This window comes from Dendrobates tinctorius, unplaced genomic scaffold, assembly GCF_039654945.1.
Source record: "Dendrobates tinctorius isolate UK_male_01 unplaced genomic scaffold, ASM3965494v1 ptg000265l, whole genome shotgun sequence".
Classification (NCBI taxonomy): Eukaryota; Metazoa; Chordata; class Amphibia; order Anura; family Dendrobatidae; genus Dendrobates; species Dendrobates tinctorius.
The window spans coordinates 6,517,805-6,531,554 of NW_027361932.1; the positions used below are offsets into that span (position 1 = coordinate 6,517,805).

The 13,750-nt window shown below is 42.3% G+C and overlaps 1 protein-coding gene across 1 annotated transcript in view; it reads right to left on the reverse strand.

The window, feature by feature from the left end:
• The window catches only part of DGCR8 (DGCR8 microprocessor complex subunit), a 175,190-nt gene that overhangs the window by 121,392 nt on the left and 40,048 nt on the right, over window positions 1–13,750 (reverse strand). The window contains exon 6 of the mRNA XM_073559047.1: window positions 6,460–6,657. Within this exon, the coding sequence (XP_073415148.1) occupies window positions 6,460–6,657 (198 nt within the window). The remainder of the gene's footprint in view (window positions 1–6,459; window positions 6,658–13,750) is intronic.

The following is a 13,750-nucleotide window of genomic DNA, read 5'->3' on the forward strand; positions in this document are numbered from 1 at the left end:
TTGCACAACTCCACAATATGCAAACATTTTGAGTCTTTTCAAAGTGTTGTACACCAGTTTTCTGGCAAAAGACTTTGAATTGCCCCCATTGGCTTTGTAGTATGAAGCATTTTCTTCTTCAATTGATTCAGCATTCAAAATAGGAGTCTTGCTTTCAAGCAAAAATGCCTCATGAATTGAAATGTCGTGAAAAATACATTTGGAAAAAACAGCAGCATGTGCACTATACGCATGATATACCACTGAAATTGTCAGAAAGCCTATTCAAAGAGGTATTTCATATGGATTTTGGAGCAGAACATACATTAAATGTGGAACGAATATGTTAAATATGCCGCAATTATTTCCCCCAGTATTTTAGCTTCCTCAATTTTGCATTACGTACCCTGAGGTGTTCCAGGTTTTCAGATGGATGAGTTAAGATTCCTGATAATTAGACCAAAGAATGTATTCTTGTTTATACGTTTAAACCATATAGACCTTAATTTTTTTTATATGTTTCTATACTGTCCTGATTTCAGACAAGTGCAGTCTTTTCAACATACTGTACATCAATATAGCCAATTGTATTACAGATAAAGGGGTTATTTAAGGATGTGATATAACATTTGAAATACTATTTTGAATGGACTTTTGTCAATGTTGGTAACAAATTCGGATGCATATCCTGTTATCTTATGTAATGTTTATCCTGAAGAAAGAAAGTTTTTTAAAAAAAATTACACTCCGGAATGCTTGACTAGTTACCCCCGTCAATCTAGTGTACGTCATTTTAGTTGTCTGCGCAGGGATAGGAAGCAATGACATCCCGTTCGTCAGTCACCCAAATCCTGCACCTGTGATTGTCTGCCGTAGTCAGGTGTCTGGAACAGTGCAGTCTCCATTGAATCATCTACTGCAAAAGTCATCCACTACTCGATGTGCGATTTATACCATTTAGATCTTTATCAGTTGCACAGTTTATTTTTAAATTATCCCAAAAGAAAATTGTTGTTTTTTTAATGTTACCGCAAAAAATAATCGATAAAATGTCAAAACCATTAAATTGTTTAATTTTTTTTTTTTATCCCACCCCTTTAATTTTTCACCGCTATTTTTTGCAAGTCATTTTTTTTTTTTATTACTTGTAAACTGGCATAGCTGTATGAGGGCTTGTTCTCTTGTGAAACAAGTTTTAGTTTTCAAATGACATCATTCATTTTAACACAATGTAATGAAAAACAATTCCACCATTGTTTCTTTGGGTTTCATTTCTATGGCATTCAATGTGCAGTAAAAGTGACCTGGCGACATAATTCTACAGCTCAATACAACTACAGGAATATCAAATTTAAATATATAAAATATATTTCAGTGCTCAAAAGAAAAAAAAACAACTTTTGTTTTCGGGTTCATGGAGCTGTACAAGTATCATACTTTTTTTGCATACTTTTTATTTATATCATCTTAGGGTAAATTTGACATTTTGATTGCAGATTGATTTTGATCGCTTTGTAGGGTATATTTTAGGGAAGTGTCCCAACTGAAAAATGGCAATTCTGGAGTTTTGTTCAGTTTTCTTTTGGGATTTTATGTGTGATTAATAATTTTAGATTATGCTAGATTGGACTGTTCCAAACATGAAATCATTTTTTTTTTCTTTTGTTGTTTTTTAATGGGGGAAAATTAAACTATTTAAACTTAATCTCTCTATATAAAAATGAATGTGTGTGTGTATATCACCAACCAATCACAAAGCATCTTTCATTTCACCAGAGCTGTTCAAAAGAAGCCGAGCTGTGATTGGTTGCTATGAGCAACAGTTTTCCTTGCAAACAATCACTAAGCATCTCTCATTTCACCAGAGCTGGTTAGAAGTAGCTGAGCTGTGATTGGTTGCTATGATCAACAGTTTTCCCACTTGACAACACCTCAGCAGACACTGACATGGTGGTAGAAATCTAGCATCCCTGGGAACATAAGCTCCCAGCCATTGTCTGCCCCACAGAAAGGAGCACAGAGCACATGACAGAAAATGAATCCCCACTCCCATATACCCATCACACATCCTCCATCATATAGGCACATCTTCCCTCTTAAAGGGATCATTGGTATGGAAGTCAGAGCAAATCCATCCAGCGCTTTGGTTTTGACTACAGGCCTCTCTTAAAGGGATCCCCGGTATGGAAGCTAGGACCGTTCCACTCAGCTCTGAGGTTCTGACCCCAGGCCCTTCTTAAAGGGATCTCTGGTATGGAAGTCAGGGCAAATCCATCCAGCACTTTAATTCTGACCCCAGGCCTCTCAAAGGGATCCCTGGTATGGAAGTTAGGGCAATTGCTTTCAAATGCTCTGGTACTGAGCCCAGGCTCTCTTAAAGGGATCTCATGTATGGAAGTTAGGGAAAATCCCTCAGCGCTCTGATTCTGACCCCAGGGTTCTATTAAAGGGATCATGGTATGCAAGTCAGGGCAAATCAACTCAGTGCTCTGGCTCTGATCCCAGGCTCTCTCTCCCGACCAATGACGCCACATAGGAGTCATGAAAACCTGTGCCATTATGACCAGTGACGCCTATGTGGCGTCATGACTTTTAAGCCCCCCCCCGGCTGGTCGGGTGACCGGGGTCACTGAAAGGTCACCCAATCCGCAGATACAGCGGGCTTTGTACTTTGCCACAGGGGGCGTGGCTTCGCCCCCACGTGGCTACGATGGCTCTGATTGGCTGTTAAAAGTGAAACAGCCAATCAGAGCGATAGTAATATTTCATCAATGAAAACTGATGAAATATTACAATCCAGCCATGGCTGATGCTGCTGTAGCATCGGACATGGCTGGTGACACCCACAGGTTAACGATCTGCCCCCCGCCACTGAATGACAGCGGTGATGGTCCGCCGCTGTCATCATCTGCTCCCCCGCCTTCAGATTCCCTCCCCTCCCACCCCCCGGTACCTACCGAGTGCCGCTATCGCTCCCGGTGTCCCGCGGCCCCGGACCATGGGCGCCGCCATATTGGAAAATGGGGGGTGCATGCGCAGTGCGCCCGCTGGCTGCAGATTCCAGTCATTTATTTTGAAAAAAATATTTATTTTCACGGCTCTGCGTTATAAACTTTTGTGAAGCACTTGGGGGTTCAAAGCGCTCACTGTGCATCTAGATAAGTTCCTTAGGGGGTCTAGTTTCCAAAATGGGGTCATTTGTGGGGGAGCTCGAGTGTTTAGGCACACAGGGGCTCTCCATACGCGACAAGGTGTCCGCTAACGATTAGAGGTAATTTTCATTTCAAAAAGTCAAATGGCACTCCTTCCCTTCGGAGCCCTGCCGTGCACCCAAACAGTGATTCCCCCCCACATATGGGGTACCAGCGTACTCAGGACAAACTGGACAACAACTTTTGTGATCCAATTTCTCCGGTTGGCCATGTAAAAATAAAAAATAGCGTGCTAAATAATCATTTTTGAGGGAAAAAAAAATTAATTTTTTATTTTCACTGATCTGTTATAAACTTTTGTGAAGCACGTGGGGGGTTAAAAGTGCTCACTACACATCAAGATAAGTTCCATAAGGGGTCTAGTTTCCAAAATGGGGTCACTTGTGGGGGGTTTTCACTGTTTAGGCACACAGGGGCACTCCAAACGCGACATGGTGTCCGATAACGATTGGAGCTAATTTTCCATTCAAAAAGTCAAATGGCGCTCCTTCCCTTCCAGACCCTGCCGTGCGCCCAAACAGTGGTTTATGAGCACATATGAGGTATCGGTGTACTCAGGAGAAATTGCCCAACAAATTTTAGGAACCATTTTATCCTGTTGCCCATGTGAAAATGAAAAAAAAACTGAGGCTAAAAGAAAATTTTTGTTAAAAAAAAAGTACTTTTTTTTTACGGATCAATTTGTGAAGCACCTGGGGGTTCAAAGTGATCATTATGCATGTAGATAAGTTCCTGGGGGGTCTAGTTTCCAAAATGGGGTCACTTGTGGGGGAAGCTCCAATGTTTAAGCACACAGGGGCTCTCCAAATGCGACATGGCAACCGCTAAATATTCCAGCATATTTTCCATTCAAAAAGTCAAAATGGCGCTCCTTCCCTTCTGAGCCCTGCCGTGCACCCAAACAGTGGTTTATGACCACCTATGGGGTATCGGTGTACTCTGGAGAAATTGCCCAACAAATTTTAGGATCCATTTTATCCTGTTGCCCATGTAAAAATTAAAAAATTGATGCTAAGAGAAAATTTTTGTTGGAAAAATTAAAATGTCCATTTTTTCTTTCCACGTTGCTTTAGTTCCTGTGAAACACCTGAAGGGTTAATAATATTCTTCAATGTAGTTTTGAGTAGCTTGAGGGGTGCAGTTTTTAGAATGGTGTCACTTTTGTGTATTTTCTGCCATATAGACCCCTCAAAGTGATTTCAAATGTGAGGTGGTCCCTACAAAAAATGATTATGTAAATTTTGTTGTAAAAATGAGAAATCACTGGTCAACTTTTAACACTTATAACTTCCTAACAAAAAAAAAAAAAAATTTCCAAAATTGTGCTGATGTAAAGTAGACATGTGGGAAATGTTATTTAGTAACTATTTTGTGTCACATAACTCTCTGGTTTAACAGAATAAAAATTCAAAATGTGAAAATTGCTAAATTTCTGATTTTTTAACAAATAAACGCAAAAATTATCGACCTAAATTTACCACCAACATGAAGCCCAATGTCACGAAAAAACAATCTCAGAATCGCTAGGATGCGATGAAGCGTTCCTGAGTTATTACCTCATAAAGGGACACTGGTCAGAATTGCAAAAAATGGCCTGGTCATTAAGGTCAAAATAGGCTTGGTCATGAAGGGGTTAAAGGGATCCCCAGTATGGAAGTTAGGGCAAATCCACTCAGCGCTCTGGTTCTGGTTCTGACACCAGGCCTCTCTTGAAGGGATCCCCAGTATGGAAGTTAGGACCATTACACTCAGCGTTCTGGTTCTGACTCCAGGCTGACGGGATGATGTGGGATATTAGTGGTAGTAGTCCGGTGGCTCTGGCTGATGGGACGATGTGGGATATTATGGGTAGTAGTCTGGTAGCTCTGGCTGATGGGATGATGTGCGATATTATGGGTAGTAGTCCAGTAGCTCTGGCTGACGGGATGATGTGGGATATTATAGTGAATGTGGCTATGCGGAATGGGCAGGGCTCTACACTCAGCTCCTCCGCTTCGCCCCTCTTCAAATCTCTTCACTGGCTTCCATTCCCTCAGCGTATGCAGTTCAAATTACTAATATTGACCTTCAAGGCAATCTATAACCTGTCTCCCCCATATGTCTCTGAACTAATTTTCCGATACCTTCCCTCACGTAATCTCCGATCTTCCCAAGACCTCCTTCTCTCCTCCACACTTATTCGCTCCTCACCCAACCGCCTCCAAGACTTCTCCCGAATAGCCCCCATCCTCTGGAATTCTTTGCCCCAACATGTCCGACTATCAACCACATTCGGATCCTTCAGACGGAACCTGAAAACCCACCTCTTCAAGAAAGCCTACAGCTTGCAATGACCCCACTACCTCCTCACCACTACTGTAGATATCACCTCAACCGACACCGGAACTGCTGCAACCCCCCAACCTACTGTCTCCATCCCCACCATCCTGTAGCATGTAAGCTCGAAAGGGCAGGGTCCTCTCCCCTCTGTATCAGTCTGTCATTGTAAGTTTGTTTACTGTAAGTGATATCTGTAATTTGTATGTAACCCCTTCTTATGTACAGCACCATGGAATCAATGGTGCTATATAAAAAAATAAAAATAAATTATAAAATGTATATATATATATATATATATATATATATATATATATATATATTTATTTGTTTATTATCATTATAATTTGTTATAACTAACCGTAGTTAGTTACTATGCCCGGGCAGTGCCGGGCTCTTCAGCTAGTAAAGTAATAATAATAAAATATTAAGTCCATCTAAGGAACGTGAACCTGCAATCACTTAAATCACTTAATGCGTTATTGCAGCATATAGTGTAATTGCAGCCCTCCTATGATGTCCAGCCTCTGGCTGAGCTTCACAGGAGGACTATGATGACAGTCTCCGCTGCTTTGCTAACTGATCAGCTCCCTGTGATTGTGTCACAAAAGGGCCAATGGGAGCCAGTGCTTGAGTACCTGGACAAACAGGCCATTTAAATGCCGCTGTCAGTGACTGACAGCAGCATCTAAATGGATAACAGGAATGATCAGAATTATGTACCACAGCCAGAATCTGCCATGCAAGGACCAGGCTGAACAAGTGAACCCTCTCTACAACAACCTGCGATGAAAATGTCATAGATCATTAAGAGGTGAAGTAATCTCCTTCTTACAAATGGATCTAGTTCTAAGTATGTTGTGAATTCGATGACATAGTGGGAGTAAAATATAAGCAGCGTCATACTGCTGACTTCTTTACAAGTATGATTATATGGATTGCAGCAACAAACCTTTCTTCGTTGGTGCATCCTGAACAGACAAGGTTATAAGTTTCTGGTTGGCAGGTAAAATGGGTCTTTCTGATCCTGCTTGCTTCCGTTTCACTTCACGATTGAACTGTCTTCTTTCTGCCCATGTCCTGAACTTTTTGACTGTAACCTGTTCAAAATCAAATCTTTTTTCCAAATAGCTTCGGAAATCCTCAAGATCTATAAAATAAATGAAAATGACCCTCAAGAAATATTTAAATATTTATAGCGCAGTGTTAAAGCGCATTAGACATCAGAGTGTGCTGCTATATTTGCGGACTGTACACACAGGAAGCCAACATTTATTGGAGACAAGGAGGCTCACAATGAAGCCGCTTTAATCTTTCTTGAAAGCTCTTACACATTACTTTTGGAGGCTGACAAAACCTCCATTTATATAGCAAATGACATAAAATTTAAAATAATGCACTTTAATATGTAATAGCAGTCCCCCCCCCACCAAAATAAAAAGTCACACCCTTCTCCCCATTGCTTTTACATAGTCAAATATGTCAGATATAACTCTTTAAATACTCTGTTACAAAACATCAGTGTAGTGAAAATATGTATTTGTAGGCGATGTATGACCGGCAGTAAATTAGCATCGGTTCTTAGGCTGCAGCTCTTCACAAAGGTCATAACCTAAGTTATCCTGAGAAAAGGCAGCTTTTCTGGTCGCAGGGTCTCAGACCCCAGGGTGCCTTCCTGAGAGCTCACAGAATTAGAACCATTTCACATCTCTGATGCCTTTGAAGGGAGACACCAAATGGGACCTAGCTGCAGCCTGACACTTTCTATTTATTATGGGAAAGAAAGGTCGAGAAAAAGAACATTTACAAAAAATGCATTCATTGGTAAAGTAGTCATGGTCCAGTCACAAACCAGGAATTAGATTAACATGAAAGGCTGGTCAAGAGATCTCGTCTCCAGGCCATCCAGTGGGCCCTCCAACAAAGAAAGTTGTTCACAGATTGAGGGCAGCCAAGCTGATGTGATCCATTTTCATATTTCCTCCTTCAGAAAGCAGAATAACAGACTGCAAAGTTTAGATATTTCTGGAAGTTTCTCCCTTTTATTTTATAACTGTTTGGCATATTTGTATGTCACATTTTATTTCCATATTTTTAAATCATATTATTGTAAGCCCTGTACCTTTCTATTAAAGCTTAAAACTTTAAAAAGTTTGAACTTTGTATACTCTAAAATAACCCATAACCATAGAGAGTGTGTGATCCTGGTGATTGGTAAACAGTAGTAGTAGTATTTCCGGGACTCATTGCCCATATGTTCGCTAAGTGGAAGCAGCGTGTGTGAAGCGAGGTGCGTGGTTTGTGTCAGGGTGTGATTTATGCTCCCACTGCAGCATAAGCCAGAGGTTGAATGATGGATTGAGTGAGGGTAGATAAATTAACCCTTGCAGGCACAACCAAAAGTCACGTGAGGAGACGCGGGTATGTGACAATCAGGTTAACCCCTTAGTGAACACCAATATTTTTTTTTACGAACCTTAGATATACAATTATAGAATCCCCCATTTGGTAAAAATGCAGCAACTGTCAGCTGCCCATTATAGCTGACACCCTGCTGCATCAGCACCAATTGCTGTTGACATAAACCATGGCCACTTAACCCCTTAGATGCTGACCTCAACAGTTACAAAGGCATCTAGATGGTTAACTGACCATGGGAGCTCCCTATTTTACTCCATTGACACTCAGATACTGATTGCATGGTCCTGATGGTTTCTATGTCAATCAGAGGCCAAATAATGGCCCTAGGGTCCACCTGCCCTAATTGCCTGTTCAGATGTCAGCAACATTTTAGTGATAAAAATATAGTTTTTCATTCCTGTCATTTCACTATGTGTTAATTCCTGAAAAGTCCCTGAAGTGTTAATAAACTACCTGAAAGCAGTTTTGAATACATTGAGGGGTATCTTTTTTTAAAATGGTACCACTTTTGGAGGTTTTCATATATATGATGAAAAATTACTGCTACATTTTTAAACCTAACATCCTAACAAAATATAAGAACATTTTAGAAATGGTGTTGACATTAGGTAGACATATGGCAAATGTTAATTATTTTCTATGGCATGATTATCCAGATTAATAGGTAAATGTTACTTGTTATTTTTTTGTGTGGTATGACTATCTGTAATATAGATATAAACAAAGTTTGAAAATAGCTCGTTTAACTTTTTGTCACATGGCTGATATTTTTATAAATAAATGCAAAAAGGTTAACGTATGTTTCAGACTATAAGACGCACCGGACCATTAAATGCACCTAGTTTTAGAGGAGGAAATTAGGAAAAAAAAAAAAAAAAAATGAAGCAAAAAATGTGGTCAATTCTGTATTTCAAATCACCCCCCTTTCACCCCATTCAAAATAAAAACAATATCAAAATAAAACCAAACACAATGCCGCATTCAGAATTGCCCAATCAATAAAAAAAGGGATTAGAAGGATTAACCTGATCGCTAAACGGCGTAGCGAGAAAAAAAGAAAATAAAAAACGCCAGATTTACATTTTTTTTGTTGCCGCGGCATTACATTAAAATGCAACAACGGGCGATCAAAAGATCGTATCTGCACTGGAATGCTATCACTGAAAACATTAGCTTGTAAACACAAAATTATGAAGGGCACCGCTGTATGGGATCTCCAATTACATGCTATAAAACTGCAACTCTGAATGAAGAGAAAGAGGCATGTACATTACAGGGATCACCAAAATACAATTAACCTTTTATTGAAACATCCAAAACAAACACACTGTGCCAAGTATAAAAACAGTTAAAACCGCAAAAATGCCACTTCACCCCCACTACTTGAAGGACCCAGCGTCTTCTTGCTGGTATAATCGTGCATCCAGCAGGTTGTATGTGGTGGCCTTGCGATTCTGGGCATTTGGATCTTCTGTTTGCTTACATTTTAGCATCAGAAAATTATTTTGTATCCTGCAGATGTGGGACTTTTGACCAAGCTGCTACTGCATTTTTTAATCAGTGCATTATTATACTTGCTGTTTGTATTTTTCTGCATCTTGGGCATTTTCACATTGTGCATTTATTATCTCTGTCCCACTGCATGGAGGATACAGCCCTCAGATAGGATTTTTCAATTTCTATAGTTGCTGGGTGTTGTAAATGGGTTCTTGAAGTATATATTATTTAGTGCATTATTGTATATGTTGCTCTTATCTCTGCGTTATTTGTATTGTATACTCAATATGTGGGGGTCTGTGCAGAGGCACTTACCCTCTTAGGGTATGTTCCTAATATGGTCGCATTTTTGCGGTTTTAACTTTTTGTACTTGGCACAGTGTGTTTGTTTTGGATGTTTCAATAAAAGGTTAATTATTGTATTATTTTGGTAAAAACATTAGCTTGGCGCGCAAAAAATAAGCCCAACGACAACCCAAGATCACGAAAAATGGAGACGCTATGGGTATTGGAAAATGGTGTAATTGTAATTTATTTATTTATTTTTAGCAAAGTTAGGAATTTTTTTTTTCACTACTTAGATAAAAAAGAACCTAGACATGTTTGGTGTCTATGAACTCGTAATGACCTGGGGAATCATAATGGCTGTCAGTTTTAGCATTTAGTGAACCTAGCAAAAAATCCAAAACAAAAAACAAGTGTGGGACTGCACTTTTTTTTTGCAATTGCACCGCATTTGGAATTTTTTTCCCCATTTTCTAGTACACGACATGGTAAAACCAATGGTGGCCATATTGACAGAAAAATAAAAATAAGTTACGGCTCTGGAAAGGAGGGGAGTGAAAAAACTAAAACCAAAAAAGCTCGGGGGTTAATACACATGGCCCCTCATCTTTATCCTGGTATGCATGGCTCCCTCATTCCTATCCTGGTATGCAGGGCCCCATCCTTATCCTAGTATGATTGGCCCCATCCCAGTGCTAGTATGCATGGCCCCATCCCAGTCCTAATATGACTGGCCACATCCTTATCCTGGTATGCATGGACCCATCCTTATCTTGGTGTAATTGGCCAAATCCTGGTCCTGGTATGATTAGTCCCATCAGAAAACATTAAAAACACAAACCATTACAATTACCTTTCTCCGCTCCCACACAGTGTCACGCTCCAGTGCCAGCAAGTGCTTTCTGCTTGTAAGCAGCGCATGGCAGGGACATCATTTGCTGCTCACAAGCAGAGCACAGCTGCCTGAATACTCACCAGGACTATTAATTGCAGAGAGCAATGAGTATTCATTGCTCTTCAGCAGCGAGCAGTGTCAGCCACCGGCTTCCTGCTGCTACCGGGCGGTCACGTGTGCCGATACTTAACCCCGTAACGACCAGGAGTATTTTTGGTTTTGCATTTTCATTTTTCCCTCCACTTCTTTCCAGAGCCATAACTTTTTTATTTTTCCGTCTATATGGCCATGTGAGGGCTTATTTTTTGCGGGACGAGTTGTACTTTTAAATGACACCATTGGTTTTACCATGTCTTGTACTCGAAAACGGGAAAAAAATTCCAAGTGCGGTGAAATTGCCAAAAAAAGTGCAATCCCACACTTGTTTTTTGCTAGGTTCACTAGATGCTAAATCTGACCTGCCATTATGATTCTCCAGGTCATTACGAGTTCATAGACACCAAACATGTCTATGTCCTCTTTTATCTAAGTGGTGAAAAAAAATTCCAAAGTTTGCTAAAAATAAAAAAAAATTGCGCAATTTTCCGAGACCCGTAGCATCTCCATTTTTCATGATCTGGGGTCAGGTGATGGCTTATTTTCTCTGTGCCGGGCTGACGTTTTTAATGATACCACTTTTGTGCAGATATGTTCTTTTGATCGCCCGTTATTGCATTTTAATGCAATGTCTTGGCGACCAAAAAAACCTAATTCTGGCGTTTTGAATTTTTTTCTCGCTACGTCGTTTAGCGATCGGGTTAATGCTTTTTTTTATTGATAGACCGGGCGATTCTGAACGCGGCGATACCTAATATGTGTATGTGGGATTTTTTTTTACTGTTTTATTTTGATTGGGGCGAAAGGGGGGCGATTTGAACTTTTAGGTTTTTAAAAAAAAATTTTATTTTTAAACATTTTTTTTTTTTTTTTTTTTTTTACTTTTGGCATGCTTCAATAACCTCCATAGGAGGCTAGAAGCATGCGCAACCCGAACGGGTCTGCTACATATGGGCGATGAGCAGATCGCCCATATGTAGCAGATTTACTGCTGTGCTTTCAGCACCAACCACCGGGTGGCGCTGAAAGCCATATGCCTGGAACAACCATAGAGGTCTCAGAGACCTCTGGTTGTCCAGGCAACACGACGCCGACCCCCGATCACGTGACGGGGGTCGGCGATGACGTCATTTCCGGCCCGGCGGCCGGTAATGCTATGTAAATGCCCGCTGTCAGCTTTGACAGCGGGATTTAACTAGTTAATAGGCGCGGGGAGACGGCGATTCCGCTCGCGCCTATTGCGGGCACATGTCAGCTGTTCATAACAGCTGACTTGTCCCGGCTTTAATGCGGGCTCAGCGCCGGAGCCCCCATACAGCTGACTTGTCCCGGCTTTAATGCGGGCTCAGCGCCGGAGCCCCCATCAAAGCAGGGGAGATGTCTGATGACGGACTGTGTCCGTTATTGGACATTAAGGGGTTAAAGAGAAAACAGGATTTTTGGGTTGCTTACCGTAAAATCTGTTTCTCGGAGCCTTCATTGGGGGACACAGAGACCTTGGGTGTATGCTGCTGCCACTAGGAGGCTGACACTATGCATAAAAAAAGGTTAGCTCCTCCTCCGCAGTGTACACCCCACCGACCGGCAGAGAATTCCTCAGTTAGTGAGAAAGCAGTAGGAGAAGTAACAGAATAGGTTGACAACATAAACAACTCAACTGTAACCATTCAACCAAAGTAAGAACAGGAGCTGTAAAACATGGGAGGGTGCTGTGTCCCCCAATGAAGGCTCCGAGAAACAGATTTTACGGTAAGCAACCCAAAAATCCTGTTTTCTCGTTCGCCTTATTGGGGGACACAGAGACCTTGGGACGTCCCAAAGCAGTCCCTGGGGTGGGAAACAAACTTCCATCAGGCCAGCGGACTCAACACCACGGCCTGCAGAATCCGTCTACCTAGGCTGGCGTCCGCCGAAGCGTAGGTGTGGACTCTGTAGAATTTCACAAACGTGTGAACCGATGACCATGTTGCAGCTTTGCAAAGCTGCAGTGCGGAAGCTCTGTGGCGCACCGCCCAGGAGGCACCCACTGCCCGAGTAGAGTGGGCCCTGATACCCGGAGGGGCTCCGCGACACTTAACACGGTAGGCTTCCAGGATAGCCGATCTGATCCAGCGAGCAATGGTGGCCTTTGGCGCCGGGTGACCTTTCCGCGCTCCATCAGGGATAATGAAAAGAGACTCTGTCTTTCGCAAGGAAGTCGTCCTAGACAAGACTCTTACCGCCCTAACCAGGTCCAGCTTGTTCAAGGACCGCTCTCGGGGATGAGTTGGATTCGGTAGGAAAAGGACGGTAGCACGATATCCTCGTTGAGGTGAAACGAGGACACCACCTTCGGAAGGAACGAGGGCGGAGGCCGCAGAACTACCTTATCCTGGTGGAGAACCAGAAAGGGAGAGCGGCACGAAAGAGCTGCCAATTCCGACACGCGCCGGACGGAGGTGATGGCCACCAGAAAGGCTACCTTCCAAGAAAGGAGAGAAAGGGAAATATCCCTGAGGGGTTCAAAGGGCGGACCTTGCAGAACCTCAAGAACCAGATTAAGATCCCATGGATCCACGGGCGCCCGGTACGGCGGGACCGTGTGAGCCACGCCCTGAAGAAAGGTCTTAACCTGAGGACGGGAAGCCAACGTTTTCTGAAACAGAATGGACAGCGCCGAAACTTGACCCTTCAGGGAACTGAGGGCAAGCCCTGCATCCAATCCTGCCTGAAGAAACGCTAGGACTGAAGGGAGCGAAAAGGACATGGGCGCGACGTCATTGGTCTCACACCAAGTGAAATAGGCCTTCCAAGTACGGTAGTAAATCTTGGAAGATGATGGCTTTCTGGCTCGGATCATGGTCTGAATTACGTGGTCGGAAAATCCTGCTCGTTTCAGAACCTCGGTCTCAACAGCCACGACGTTAAATTGAGCGGCCGAGAATTGGGGTGGCAAATCGGACCCTGAGACAGCAGATCTGTTCTGTCTGGAAGCTTCCAGGGGGCGTCCGCGAGAAGGTTGACAATGTCCGCGAACCAAGACCTTCTGGGCCAATTCGGGGCGATGAGA